General features: G+C 34.4%; 2 protein-coding genes and 1 non-coding gene across 6 annotated transcripts; all 3 read right to left on the reverse strand.

Annotated features, from left to right (window-relative positions):
• Positions 1 to 300: 300 nt before the first annotated feature.
• Positions 301 to 5,531, reverse strand: LOC143147183 (uncharacterized). 4 transcript variants are annotated; one of them, XR_012992189.1, is made up of 6 exons: positions 5,110 to 5,531; positions 2,372 to 3,928; positions 1,732 to 2,266; positions 963 to 1,656; positions 664 to 871; positions 301 to 586 (listed from the first exon to the last, which is right to left on the reverse strand). XR_012992189.1 is itself a non-coding variant. In XM_076312214.1 (5 exons), the coding sequence occupies exons 2-5, from the start codon at positions 3,722 to 3,724 to the stop codon at positions 769 to 771; spliced, it is 2,685 nt and encodes an 894-aa protein (XP_076168329.1). In that variant the 5' UTR covers positions 3,725 to 3,928; positions 5,380 to 5,531; the 3' UTR covers positions 301 to 768. The 4 variants fall into 4 exon arrangements, 3 of the variants coding, with proteins under 3 accessions (XP_076168329.1, XP_076168328.1, XP_076168330.1); XM_076312214.1 differs by having other exon boundaries at positions 301 to 871; positions 5,380 to 5,531; XM_076312213.1 differs by having other exon boundaries at positions 301 to 871.
• Positions 5,532 to 6,866: 1,335 nt separating this feature from the next.
• Sf3b3 (splicing factor 3B subunit 3) lies at positions 6,867 to 14,534 on the reverse strand. Its single transcript, XM_076311945.1, has 13 exons — positions 14,432 to 14,534; positions 13,410 to 13,885; positions 13,029 to 13,201; positions 12,451 to 12,947; positions 12,214 to 12,379; positions 11,763 to 11,931; positions 10,937 to 11,088; positions 10,533 to 10,688; positions 10,011 to 10,302; positions 9,273 to 9,939; positions 9,073 to 9,189; positions 8,515 to 8,893; positions 6,867 to 8,418 (listed from the first exon to the last, which is right to left on the reverse strand). The coding sequence occupies exons 2-13, from the start codon at positions 13,804 to 13,806 to the stop codon at positions 7,930 to 7,932; spliced, it is 3,654 nt and encodes a 1,217-aa protein (XP_076168060.1). The 5' UTR covers positions 13,807 to 13,885; positions 14,432 to 14,534; the 3' UTR covers positions 6,867 to 7,929.
• Positions 12,005 to 12,132, reverse strand: LOC143147732 (small nucleolar RNA SNORA31). Its single transcript, XR_012992338.1, has one exon. It is a non-coding gene; the product is annotated as a small nucleolar RNA SNORA31 (small nucleolar RNA).
• Positions 14,535 to 14,904: the final 370 nt, after the last annotated feature.

Below are 14,904 nucleotides of genomic sequence, written 5' to 3' on the forward strand. Positions count from 1 at the left end.
CAGTACTGCCAACATCAAGATATAATTTCAGAGAATTTAGCAATCTTTTAAAAAGACTAACTATACATATTTATAAAATGTATAATTAAGTGACTGAGCAAAAGTCATACAAATATCTCTATACAATACCAAACAAAATGTGAATACTAAATATATTAAACTTAATCTTTGGCATCATTGATAAAATATATTTATAATTATGTAATCAATTTTAATTTCTTTTAATTTTAAAATTTTTCTAAATTAAAATATAAATAGTTATTTCTTTATAATCACAATACTTTGTCTATTATCCTTTTCTATTGCTACTGCAAATTTCACAGTTGCTAATTGAACTTAAAATATTTTTTGGCAGTTACAACGTTCTTTGAGCAATGTGTGTGATATTTTTTAAATTATAGATGTATTCCTGTATATTATATTATTTGCACTTATAATCTCTTTGGTTTGTAAAACCAATTATATCAGCAAACTAAATTATGTAATCACAATGTACACAACAGAATATGGCTATATCTTGTGACTCTCCCTAGTGCATTGCTAATTAATATGAATCCTTACAAGGTATATGTAATCATTGCAGTGTCTAAAAGATAGTGGTGCATAAACAAATATAATTACCATTGACTAGAAAATAAAATATTCAAAGGTGGATTATGGTACCTGGGGATAGTATTAAGTTAGTGGACGGTGAAGCACAGAAAAATATTGCTAAACAGTTGTCTCCCGGTCCACATGGATATATTCCACGAAACCGGGTTGTTGTTGTCAGGATGCTGCTCCAAGAAGTGTTTCTTCTGTTGGTGCTCGTCTCGGTCTATTGCTTTTCTTTGTACCTTTATAATGAATTCCCTTTGTACGCGTTTTTGACCTAGAAAATAAAGTCGTATGCATTTTTAATTTAAGAGCCTCATTGTATTACAACAATACTACTAACTCTACGTAACCTACGATAATTTTACCTGCTAATAAGCACAGCAAAAAAACACGCAAAGGCAGCAATAATTCCAGCAACGCCTGCTAGTACAAGCCACATCTCTGAAGGAAGTAGCCCGAGTAACTTTGCACCGTTACCGCAGTTTGCCTCGTCATGTCCAGATGGACAATGAGGTCTTCCGTCGCACCAAAGACTTGCGGCAATACAAGCACTCAATTCAGGACATTTATGAGGACAGTCTCCATGGTTCAATGTTTCATTTTCGATTCCTCTTTCAGGTAAACGTAACTGTCTACGTAATGCAACTCTGCTCTTCGAGATTTCAAGCCAGGAGGCTGCAGCTTGACCAGATTCCCTTGCGACAAAGTCTAATAAAAGCGCCGGTGGTCGTGGTGGACCTGGCCATTTACCTTCGTCAGCTCCTACTACCCATTCTTCTGAGAAAACATGAACAGTGAACTCCCTTGCCCCTGGCTCTGCAGGACATACAACCTTCAAGAGTTTTGGTGGCCAACCAGAATACAGAAGGATTCTGTTAGTCGTTGGGCATTTTACTTGTTCGTTCATCTCTGATACTGGCAATGGCTCCAGAGGAAGAAACCAACCCCAAGTTAATACAAATAAAGATCTATTTTCACGTGCCTCCACCAACCAGGGAAGTCCTTCACAATAAATGTCTGGTCTTGATAATGGTGGTGCAACAAATCGTAATTCACCACCTTTGAAACAAAATATCAATTTATTAAAGGAATTTACTTGTATTTATTAATCTTGTAATATATTAGTACAATTACCTTCCCCGCGTACTCTTTGCTTCCTGGGACACTCAGGTGCTCGAACAAGCTCAAAACTGGCATAAAAGAAAAGTGTTTCAAAATCTTCATGCGGTGCTTGCTGATCAACCAAGAAAGTAATTTCCAGAGCTCTACTCGAAGAAATGTGCGTCAATGGAAGATGCGATGTATTATCACATAAACAAGCTCTCGGAAGTCTTACGTCCCGCCAAGGCGCTTCGTACAAAACTAAACGAGCTTCTCTCGAACCCACTTCCTGAACACAACGTGGTCGACCGGTATGAGGATCCGGTTCACTCGTGCAAATGGTTGACTCGCCTAGACTAACATTGTGTAACGTCAGCCGCACTCTTTCATCCGCACCCGCCTCAATTCGATATCTGCATTCCAACTTTGAGGATCCGCCTCTACCAAAGAGACGAACATCACGTGGTGTTGTGACTTCACCATTTCGAACTTTACGCCAGACCCTGCTACAGGCACCATCTCCCCAAGGCTCGCCAACTTGAATAGTTGAGATAAATTCATATTGTGCCTACAATGACGTTTTACAATATCATTAAAAAACAAAGCAGACTATACTAATATTAAAAAAGAATAAAAGATTACAAAAAGATAGTACATTAGGATTATAGCTTACATTAAAATTAACTATATGAAGAGCAGTACCCAACATTGTTTCCATGCGTAATGTTAAAGATGGTGCCACTGTAATGTAACTTTCTTCTTCTTTACATGGTCTTGTACTTCTAGTAACATTTCTCAAAGCTGCGTGAGCACATAACTTGGGAGTATCGTCACAAAGTGTAGCCATTGGAAATCCAGTAGTAGGAGTACCATCCCAAAAAATTAATTTCACTGCACAGAGTACATCTGACCGCGAGCTGGCATTATTTTCAACACTACCTGTTAAATCTCTCTGAGAATAAGAAGAAAAATAAATCCATACTCTGTCTCCGGAAGATCCTTGAATATTCCAGGTACAGGTAGAGTTTGGTGGCAGTGCATGAAGTGGTGCTCGTAAAATACCACTTCTTTTACTAGTACCATTTACAAAAAAATGGCAGTCCTGAAGGCCTCTAGCATAATCAAGTCCATCTGAATCAACGTAAACTACTTGAATCTCAAGTTCAAGTCGTAAAGCAGAAGCACCAAGAGGAATAGCTATTGGAGAACTTCGAAACTCCACTTGCATTTCTGGACCTCTGGCAGTGATCCGTGGCAAAGGCCCTTCACAGTAAATTAATAAAATTGGATCTTCTGGGCGAAGACCATCATGGAAGATTAGACGATCTTTTTCTGGAGGACAATCTTGCCATACACTTAAAGTACTATTAGTTGTAGTTATTCCAGCTGGACCAGTTGGTGTAGATTTCACAGAAATCATGGCATGTTTGCACGTGGGCACCTCTTTCTGCCTTATAGTAATCGAACAGCTTGCATTTCTTGGATATTCTCCAGGATAATTTGGACTTTGTAATCTACAGTGATTTAAGTGGCACTCATAAAAGTTTCTAGAGCAATATGTGCCTGGTACTGGAGAGCCCCGTTCAATTGGAAGTTCTGGTTTCCCTAATCTAGCAACAGCTTCATTACGTGCTACAAATCTATATCGTAAACGGAAGTCAAATGGTACGGAGGAAGGTGCATGAAATAGTCGTATGGATGCTGTAACAGTACTGGTCTCACTGTAATAAGAAGCTGTACCTTCTCCAACTCCACACCATGAACCACCAGTAAAATGTCTACCTAATTCTGCTAACTGCAATGAACCTTCTGAGCAACTTGTAATGAAACTGTCAGTATTTGGGTCTACTCTGCCTACACTAAATGCATCCCATAAGAGTTGTACCAATTCTCCATACCCCTGACCAGCAGCGGTGAATGTTAAATGACAGAGAAATGGTAGACGTTCCTCAGTAGGCCTTGGAAGATCCAACTTATATGTACGTCCTTCTCGACCATAATACGTACGATTACAGGGAGTACACATTGGTGGCTCGTCGCTATGATCTCCACAATCATTTTGTCCATTGCAAAACGCATCTATTGGTACACAATGCCCATCCCTACAAGTTAATTCGGCCAGTCCGCAATCACCACCTGCCACACAGTCCGTCCATCCAAACAATAATATTGACAGAATCAGAGTAGTTACTCGAAATTGTTTATAACCACCTCCATCATCAGCTGTCTCCTATAAAACAAAGGTACATTAAACATTTTTAAATGAATAATAACCATAACTTAAAAGCTAATTTTTGTATTATTTCTAAAAGTATAAAAACTTTTTAAAAATACAAATATATTGTTATAGGCACAAGAGAAATCATTTTTGTATCATTATTTTTTTTTATATTAGTGATAAAAATGAAAAAAAATTATTTATAGTTGATGACATCTTAAAGATATTAAAAAACAAAATTTTAGTATTATTATCATACAATGATGTCTTGTAAAATAAAAAAAAAGAATTATTTATCGAAGTAGATAAGCAAATTTCGTTAAATATTTTCGCACACCATAAAAGTAAAAAGTCGTGGTGTTAGTATGTGGGTATTGGCAAACAATGCATTTCAATTCTCTTGATGGTACTTGATTACCTCTTTATTTTGTATATATTTACACGACACAGCCACTCGTCGTATATAAAAATACTTTCATTTTAATGAATACAACTTTATAATCACTGTTTGTAAACGAGGATATCAAAAAGTTCTCACTAAACCCCTAGTGTCGTGTAAAACAAACAAGGATAGAATTGTGTGTCTACAAACACTCATTCGTATTCTATTTGTATTAGAGGACATTTTATTGAAAGAAAATCCATTTAGTTGGACCGTATGTAAATACCAATCTTTGAGATAAAATAAAATCTAGATTACAATTTTCGTGCTATTTTATATACATCATCGTCGTGAAATCTCATGTTTCAAAACTTGAATTTTAATATTATTCTAAAAAGGATAGTTTACAGTCCTTAACCCGTTTGCTACATAAAACGAAACCAACCGGACTCTTAAATGAATTTATTATAATTAAAGTAATTAATTCAAATATTAAACTCCTACTCTTAATCCTGGCACGTGTCGCGAAACTAATTGATAATAGGTTTGTCGCATGAAACATTAGTTACTTGGTGATCGAACAAAACAATACGATTAATAATACACAAAATCCAATGACATACAATCCGTTGATCCTTTTAGGACTATCGTTTCAAATAAAATATTATAATTCTAAAATCCTGGCGACTCTCAAAATTTATAACGAAGACAACATTACTCGATTGCAAGGTTCTCGGATGTATACGTCAAAAGAGCATCAATTTTCAAATTACACATGATATTCTGTGATGATAATGTGAGAATGATTTACCATAATCGTCTGTCAGTGAATCGAACATCACAACAACAAGCCCGAGAACGTAGTTCAAATCGATGACACTAAATATCAAAATTTTATGCTTGGAGAACCATACGTCTTAAAAATGGTTTAAGCACGTCGAAATACTGTCCGATGGCGGTAACGACAGCCGACATAATTATGATAACGAATGATACCGGTGATCAACACCGCCTTTGAATAAATCGCGAAGAGACGGATACGCACGAGAAAAAACGTATGTAATTATAAACGAATATACACCCTGCAGTGATTTGTTTCACGTCGGTGACAGAAAGAAGTTTAGAGTTCTGTTCCTACGAGGTTGAGAGTCCAGTGACCGAACAACACGCAGCTCTACACCCTCAAGAGGTTGATGCGCAACTGCACTGTAAAGAGAAAAGCCCCGGAGGGCAGCTTCGCTGCAAGGCATATACCGGGGTAAGGGTGATGGAACGAAATGGGGCTGAGCTCAGGGCCTGGCGCCTCAATGCATCGATCGGCATTCGGTCCTTCTCTCTCTCTCTCCGTTTTGACGCCCTAAAGCATGCTACGTATACTGCAGTGACGTAACTACCGATCACGATACCCGAATTGGTCGCTAGTGTCCAATAGTTACCGGTGAGATCGAGGTTCAATCACGAAGTACTTATACGACTATTCTGTGATTCAATATGCACCCAAGAATTTCAATCGATTCAGTGGCTACAGTTACATCCATTTGTGTTTGGACATCACAACACATTTACATTTATTGTGTAACATGTTAAAAAGTTATTAAAATAATAGATTAGTTCTTTCATACTATATTAAATGATTCATCCTAGATTGCAATACATACAATTTTTTTTTCAATATCATGTTATATTTTATTAATAATTTTATTAAAATCGATTAGTACTTTAGTACTCGTAAAAAATGAATAATTCATTTAGAGTACTTAACAAGTAATTGATAATGTTTCACTGACATCGACACCTGCAATAAGTACATACATATGATTTCAAAATATACTTGCCTATATACATATGTACGTACCATGAATTTAATAATCATTGAATTCTTTTTTTTTTAATAATATTAATAATATACAAAATGTAGAATTATAATGTTTGAATCTTTGTCTGATGATCTGCTTTCAAAAATGAAAAACATTCAAGGAAACAGTTTTTCAATTGATGTTTTTAAGCATTCTTGTTTTTGAATGACGTGTTTGAAGTTCTCTCGTACCCTAGTTATTCGTCTGAAGGTTAAACGAGGGTAATAACGTCGTATTATACCCTCGATACGCTTCGACACGCAGATTAACTTCGCTCTTCGGAGCTTTACGAGAAAAACGCGAGCTACAACAGTGGCCGTTATTGGGGATGAATTGTAGGTCGAAAGGGATGCACACAAGTTAGGACAGTAATAGGGGAGGTAAGAAATAAGATCGTAAAATTCAAGAAAAGAATTAAGCAAATAATACCTGAAGACTGTACATATTAGTATACATTTTTCAAAAGATTTTCTAATATATTGCGGAATTACTTTAAGAGCATAAATCTTGTAAAAATGGTAAAGTATTAATATGATAACGTGATTTGATTTGAAAAACGCTACTGTATTTGTTTACTTTAACTGAAATAGTCTTCCGTGTATTATCGATTTCCCTTTTTTTTGTTCAAATAAATCCTTTCTTTTCACTATCCATATGTTATTTTATAATTAATGATAGATATAACAAAATTTTTATAAAATAATATTAAAAAATGATTTTAAACAATTATATTTCCTTGTTTATGGACTTCAATTTATTTCAGAATTTGTTCACGTAACGAGTACAGTGTACTTCGTGTCCACGTTGTATTTATAACATTAAAATAGGTCGGTAAACGTTTTCTATTTTTTTCTGAACCGTACATCATAAACTTACTTATAGCTTTTTTTTCTTACTAATGCATCGTAAACTGTAACAAGGACAAACTATAAAAGGAAACAAATTACTCATTTATGATACATAGTACTTAGAATAATTTTCATGTTTTAAAGGATATTTCTAAAATGTAAAATTGTTATCAAAAACATGTGTATTTTTTAATATTGCATCATTTTGTAGTTTCGTCAGAAATTATAATACATTTACGAAGGATATATAAATCGCATCATAAAATTCGCGTTATAATGATTAGATAGTAATCTTATCCTACTTCCAAATCACAATTTTTTACATTTCCTTGAAAATTACGTATTACTAAAGATACGATGTAAACATTTACACATCCAAGGTAATTTAAAAATACATTCGCTTATGAGTAATGTAATGAAGTTTTTCCTTTTTTAAATTTAAATTAAAAAAATTTTGTCTACAATCACATTCAATCCTATACAAAACTTAACACGTTTACTGTTCGTGCTTCTAAACGTGAATATAATTCAAGTGTTCAGAAAGACGATGAAGTTTTTATATCAATAAATATTTTATCTTCTTGTCTAAATGTCAACATTCGCTTTGCAACGTACTTATTTTAGTTTTACAAAAGCTTCCAGATTAATCATAAATTTGTTGTGTATTCAACGAATTTCTGAATCACACCTATTCTGACCTATAAATGAATGAACGGACAGTTAACTTTATCGCGTAATGTGTCAAGGTTTTCGAACATTTCTGAACTCATATATTAAAAATAATACGTGCGTAAGTTTCTACATACAACCTAATTAACATGTGTTTACTTATTATCGTAAAAAAAAAAAGAAATGTTGAAAAGATGAAAACGGAATGTAAATTTATGTAGTTTATAATAAGTCGATAATAAATATGCTCGAGGACATTTAAAAGGCGTAACGCGTACGAATATCTTCAAGTTTCTTTGATACTTCGGAAGGCGTTCGTTCAAGATCGCCAGATATACTCTTTTGTTTCGTTGGCTCTATCGAATTAAATTGTTCGCAAAGATCGCCGTCTATGACATTTTTTACAGGATAATAATATGATCGAAAAGATAAATGATCTCTTCCGCAAAGCGGCGGATGCTCGGAACGCATATGCATTTCCAAATGTTGAAAGAAATCGTGATCTTCATGACTTGTAAAAGGAACAAGAACCCCTACTGTTCCACTTAGCGTTGTGTAGACTAAACTTTCAGAACCACCAGGAATGAGTGTTGCTTTCTGTAAAGACATAACTGTTTCACCAACATGGAAACAGGCAACTGTATCCGCTTTCTGACTAGCACCGTTTAATAAACCTCTGTCCCACAACGCTTTATTCCCAGTTGGATCCTCGTCTACGTCGTCATTAATTCCACTTGCCAAACGTATCTGTTTATGGAGATTAAACATTCAAATTACATGTTCAAACTGTCAATACACATATACAAAGTAAACTTAGTTCAATAAGAGAATATTATTACTTACGACAGCAATATTTCCAAATTTGTCAGCAGTAGCGACAGTGTCGTAATCTAATACGCATGTTGTTGTAATCCATCTCGGATGTGTGTCGTCAGCAAACACTATAAGTTGATTTTCTTGTCGTTTGTATCTCACAGCGTATACCGATTCCTGAACGTCACTTACGTAAATTCGTTGTCCAATTGCATTAATAGACACAACTGCATTAGGAATATGCTTATTTTCACACTTGCGCAACAATTTTTTCTTGCCCATATCATACAAGCGTAACATTCTGCCGACACCAACTAAAACTCTTCCTTGATAAGGACATATGGCCAATGGTACTTCGTCTAAAGTGGTTTTATGAATTAATTCGAGACTGGTGCATTCAGCATTTACTCTAAAAAGAAGATTCGTGTTTATACTTATCTCTCTTTTTAAAAATCATAAATTTTAATGTAAATCTTGTATCAGTACTGCAGGTATATCATCAAATAATAATACAGTGATCGTGTATAATTGTCATCACATATTAATCAATTTGGTATATTTTTTATATATACTGCGATGAATACTTACTTGTATGTATACAAGAAACCGCCACTACTGACTCTAGGATTTAGTTGGAATTCTTTTGCAACACCTACTATGAGAAATAATTGATCGCCTTGGTTAGCAAATTTCACAAGACTCAAGCTGTAATGCAAATTCATAAAAATTAGATTTCTTCTCCTAACACTCAAATTCACAATACACATCGCTGAGTTTTATATTCTTACCATAAAGCAGCTAGATTTTGTTCAAGCCGATGAACTTCAAATGTTTGTCCTGTTGTGGGTGCTATTATTCTTATCAACGATGCCCATAAACCTGGTCCAGCCCTTGGCGCACCGAACACCGCTTCATTGGGTTCTTCCGATAAAAAAGCTTCTGCCAATTCTCTTGCTACTACAGCCTCCTCCGCACCTGCAGCTTCTTGCATTTCCTCTGCCATTTGTAACCTTCTTTGCTGTTTTGTTTCTTCCGTGTATGCATTATGTTCAGTTTCAATGACTATCAAGTGTGCGGAGTCCGAGTGGATTGCAAATTTTCGAGGCGTGTACTCCAAAGGAAAACTAATTTGATTGAAAACCGCGCCCAATTTTTCCAAGGCAAGAATCCTGAGAGTATTCGTTGAAATAGCAACAATTCCTTCAGGACATTGTTCGGAACTAAAGCCCGATGCAAATTCCAAACTCTCGTAGGACAAGGGTGTTAAGTGGAAACGGTTTTGATAATAATAGCTCAACCATGATCTACTGCTCATCGCAAGTACCGCTTGATTACCTTGCATTTTTATCCTAAACAGTTTAACAGGACGGGAACCTAGATACCGCGTACGTGTATCCGCAAGATCACCGGAAATGGGATCCAATACTGTTCTCAATAAAACACCATTTTGTAAACCTAAACAGAATATAAATACCAGTTCTGAAATTCGAACGGAAAAATAGAAACACATGTTCAACTTCATTTACCTATATTTAAATATAGACTGGACTGTTGAGGTGATAATTCTTCCGAACTATTTGCGTCTTTAGCACCCATTTCAACGATACATAGACTTTCCGCAGCTGCCGGCAAAGCTTGCATACTCCTGGGTGCTAAACAATCTGATGGATCCAATGAAATGATTCTTACTGTGTTATCCTGAAGACCAACAGCCAAAAACCATGACCTCTGTTCTCCGATTGCTACGTTACCGAGAGCCATGCACATCACTTCCGATGGCATTTTCTTTCGTTCCGTATACTCGTTCAATTGCCCCGTCTAGAGAGTATAACGTGACAAACGTTATTGAATTTAAATGAAACTTTATTAATGTTCACTTTTCATCTATCATAACCAATTATTAGTCGATCACATAAGATGAAGAAGTGATATATTTTGTGCATCTCTTACATCTCTGAGAATAAATATTATCACAGAGAGAACAATCAATGCAATATAAATTGCTAGGAATTAATTCAAGAAAAGAAAAATAAAGTATATGCACATACAGGGTCCATTTCGAAGTATACCAATTCTCCTCCAGTGAGTGCTATTACAACTTGACGTTGATTCACCGCACATTTGACTATAGTTTTTTTACCAGGTGCTTTCCATTCATTCACGCGTTTATCTGCACGAATGTGACGTATTCCATCAGGATATACCTTAAAAATAAAAAGGATCATCTAATATGTACATAAATTAAAAGTAAGTAGAATAACAAATGACTCTTTAATTCCAGAAATTTTGTCAAGTCCGTAGTACCAGAAGTGTTTAGATGTGAGCTAAACATTCAACGATGCGGTGAACTTATTATAATCTAGCACTATTTATTGCGACCGATACGTGGTTGACCAGGTATCGGAGATACCGTAGTGCACGAGTATGGAAAAATATAATTGTATTACTATACCTGGACTAGCGCATCTTCGCCCAATGCAGAGCAGCTCAGCGTCGGTGTCGTACCAAGAAATCCAGAATCAGTCACTTCTTCTACAGTTTCTCCAATACTAAGTACAAGAGTGGCATTGACGAAGGACACTATGATGTAAGCATCATACTCCTCTGTAATCAAAATTATAAAGCTTACTCTGAATATTCTAAGCAGTGTAAAAGTAAAGAAATAGATAGAATAATTTATCGCCTTTGTGGCAGTCGAACACGTCCTTTCTTACTACACATAAAGAGTAGGTGGACTTTGGGTGCAAATCAATTTCTGATCTCCGATTTCGGCAATTTCGAATGTTCTTACCTTTTTGTCACTCTGTGTTCTGTGGTTCAACCAATAGCATGCTGGTAGCCTGAAAGAGAGAACTGGTGTTTGATAAGAGTGTATCAAGCCACCAGATTCGTTAATATCATTTACAAAAACCAATTTTTTTCTCTTTTACATTTATCGTATTAAAAAATGTGTTTTTCATTTGTAGAAATATTTTTACTCTAAATATCTCCACAATTTTTGAACAATATTCATTATTGAAATATAATATTCAACTTAATATTTGATGAAAAAATATTTCTGAATACCATGATTAAAATCAAACAATAAAAGGTACTATAAATAACAATTTTATACCATGTTAGATGATAAATATGTGAATATTATATCATAATTAACAAGAAAACGTATCATCAATGCAGAAACAAAAATGAAGCCAAAACTTATTCTGCATTGTCAATGAGATACATAGTAATAAAAACATGCAAACAACTATTGCGTAACATGTTTTCAGACTAACCATCAATTCTTCTTTTAACAGTCCACACAGCATTTGGATTACCAGGCAGTTCACTGACAGCCATTTCTGAAACTTCTAAACCATGGCGTAACACTCGCAAAGTCGAACGTGGTCCTCGACCACATGTTATGTATAATTGAGGAGTATCTTCGTTTGCCAAATCAGCTACCTACATAAATTAACGAATAATTCCATAAATATAAACTTTATACTTTATACAGATGTGCCTTACTTGTTACTAAACATGTAATTCTTAGGTTCAACTTCAATTTGCAAAAACAAATTGAAGGCGACTAAGAATAGTTTTCTTTTGCATCATTCCACAAAAAGAAAGACGTATAAAACGTCAATTTTCTACTTAAGGATGCATTAATATGTACCTCAATTTAAAAAACAAAAACTTAATTTTAATCGAAAACTTGTAGATTTACAGGTTTTAATCCTAATTTACCTGACACGCCATTATTGGCGATAAGCTGTCCATTTCATCTACCAGTACTAAATTTCTAAGTGGCCTTGGTGCAAAGAAAAAGGTGTCACCTTCTTCAAGAGGCATAGCAGAACTAAACTCTGGTTCATCATCATCGTCCCCTAGATGTGCAATTTGATACAGGTAACTAAAAGGGAAACAAATCTCTTAGAGCTATAATCAAATAAGAAAATATAACTGTTTTAATGGTGTACTTACTGATTACCGAATTCTGATGCAACAAACAAGAATCCTGTTTTCAAGACACACATACTTGCCGCGACTGGTACAGTGTCAAAATATTTTAGTTTAATTTCAGTTACCATGTCTTCATCTGTTTCAAGAGTGATCTTAAAAATATCTCCTTGCTCGGTCTGAGCCAAAAAGAAGAACATGCTTTTGGTCTTATGAGTAGCAGAACATACAAATATCATGCCTCTTTCAGGATCATCTAAATCGTTACGTCGCCTGGGAATGGGACAACGAATATCGTGTTGATCACCTAGATTTTTATATGTCAGATAATTCTCTGAACAAATAAGAACACCACTTGGTCCATCATTTCCTCCAGGAACAGATACCAGGAAATTTGCATGTTCTTCCAAGGGTTCACTATACTTGCGTACAACGTGATTTAAACCAAGATCAAGTTCGTATAAGGTTAATGTTTGTTGTGTTTTTACTGCTGCATCTCCAGTAGGGTCACTATCCGCTTCCTATATAGCAAAAGTCAAATTATTTTTATTATAAAAGGACACAGGTATTTGTAAATGTTTTAAAAATGTTTAAAGTATAACCTCATAATCAATTTCTAAACAGGCAAACATAGGATTTTCAAACCCCACATCTACACCCACTGTATGATAAACTAATGTATTACTTTTATGAGCTTCTAAAGGCGAAGAAATTGTAAGTCTGGCCTCAGGATCTCTATTTAAAATATATACAAGCTTTTGTTTTTCTATTGCACCTGAAATAAGTGTACGTGATCAATACATGTAAATATAACTGTCACAATTGTGAGTATAATTTCATAAAGATGTACCATCATTTTGAATAGTTCTAATCAATGTTAATCAGTTGAAACACGGATCAAAAGAATAATCATATGGTACAAAAGATACTTAGTATTATTTGCATAAGTTAACGAAAATAAGTGAATAGTTTAAATATAATACCTATCATTACAGCTCTTCCTTTGGGATCTATAGCTAAATATTGTCCAGGTACTATTCGTCTACATCCACTTTTTCCAAAAGTTTCCTGATGTACTTTTTCAAAAACATTCTTTGCAGGAATGTATTCCAGAATTACAATACGTCCAGAATCTGATCCAACAACAATATAATCTTTTGTGCCACCAGTTAATCTAAAGGCCATCAACGACCGTATAATTCCAAATACTTCTACAGTTAATAAGGTATGGACTTTTCCTGTATTTGGATCTGGTCTCAGAAGTTCTAAGGACTTTCCACGTGAGACTAAAATTTCCTGCATTTTACTGCCAGAAAAATTCCCATGCACTGCATGGGTAATGCCCGTTGCACGTTGAAGAGTCAAGTTGTATAAATACATTGTTCTTCTTTTTTTGATTCAATTAATATGTAGAATAAAAATTATTAAAATTCATTGGTGCAAAGAGTTCACATCCATTCTGCAATAAATATCATACTTAAAGTTAACTTAATTGTTCCATTAGATTAAAATTTTTTAAAAAATCTGATGGTTTTATTCTGTATTTTAAATTCATTAAAATTGTATCATTTTTAAAATATTACATTTATTTACATTTTCGTTTTATACCATTTCTGAGGAGAAACACCTTTGTGTTTCATAATTGGCAAGAAAAACAAGTACAGACTTAAAAAAAAGAAAAAAAAAAAAACAAATGGAAGCGTTCCACATCATGGCTTGTACCATAAGCTTCTTTAATCTAACAAAATAGAACCCTTTTATAGTTATTAATCTCGTATTTTTTAATATAAAAATGCTATTTCTAAGTAGAATATTGTAAAATGCCTGTAAAAATTGCCTATTAACATGTGCAAAGGTCCAAATCTAATAACGGAAATATGAAAAAGGTTTTGAACGAATAAATTTCGAGTAGAAAAGCCTTACATTTTACAGAGTAAATTAAATATAAAGAACAGAAAATATTATTATTTTTTAAAATGTAGCAATATAAAGAATATTATTTCACCTTATATCTGATAGCGGTTCCAATTCTAAGCGACGATGCCCGTGGATATTTCGTACTCTTTCCGAAGAAACGACCATTTGCAATGACCGATTCTATCCCATTTCAGGCGGTTTATTTCTACCACATGTATAGTAATAGTAGAATGGAAACTCCAACGTTTTGTACGCATACAGTTCAGCGCCACCACACTTAATAGAACGGAACTATAATCTCACTATCTTAATACGTGTATAAAAATTTCTATTTTATGCTTTACATTAGTACAATATTAATTTATTAGTAACCGTAATATTTATAATAATAACGACACCATTCTTACAATTGTGAAACGTTTTTGTATAGATTCATTTCTACAATTAAAGATACATACAATAAAAACATTTAAAATAAGATAGCACAGAAAAAGGATTGCTCACTGTTTAATACACTTAGTACTATTTCTGCAAAACTTTTCCTTACCAATGGTAAACATT

The sequence above is a fragment of the Ptiloglossa arizonensis genome, chromosome 5, assembly GCF_051014685.1.
Source record: "Ptiloglossa arizonensis isolate GNS036 chromosome 5, iyPtiAriz1_principal, whole genome shotgun sequence".
Taxonomy (NCBI): Eukaryota; Metazoa; Arthropoda; class Insecta; order Hymenoptera; family Colletidae; genus Ptiloglossa; species Ptiloglossa arizonensis.

Bases quoted from the DNA above. Each gene is read 5' to 3' on its own strand.
- LOC143147183 (XM_076312213.1), bottom strand. The intron at 2,267-2,371 runs GTAAGCTATAAT...ACGTCATTGTAG, and splicing joins TTCATATAGTTAATTTTAAT to GCACAATATGAATTTATCTC. The intron at 1,657-1,731 runs GTAATTGTACTA...TTTGTTTCAAAG, and splicing joins GCAAAGAGTACGCGGGGAAG to GTGGTGAATTACGATTTGTT.
- Sf3b3 (XM_076311945.1), bottom strand. From the start codon at position 13,806: ATGTATTTATACAACTTGACTCTTCAACGTGCAACGGGCATTACCCAT. The intron at 12,948-13,028 runs GTTATACTTTAA...TTTGCTATATAG, and splicing joins GTTTAGAAATTGATTATGAG to GAAGCGGATAGTGACCCTAC. The intron at 11,932-12,213 runs GTAAATTAGGAT...TAATTTATGTAG, and splicing joins CGCCAATAATGGCGTGTCAG to GTAGCTGATTTGGCAAACGA.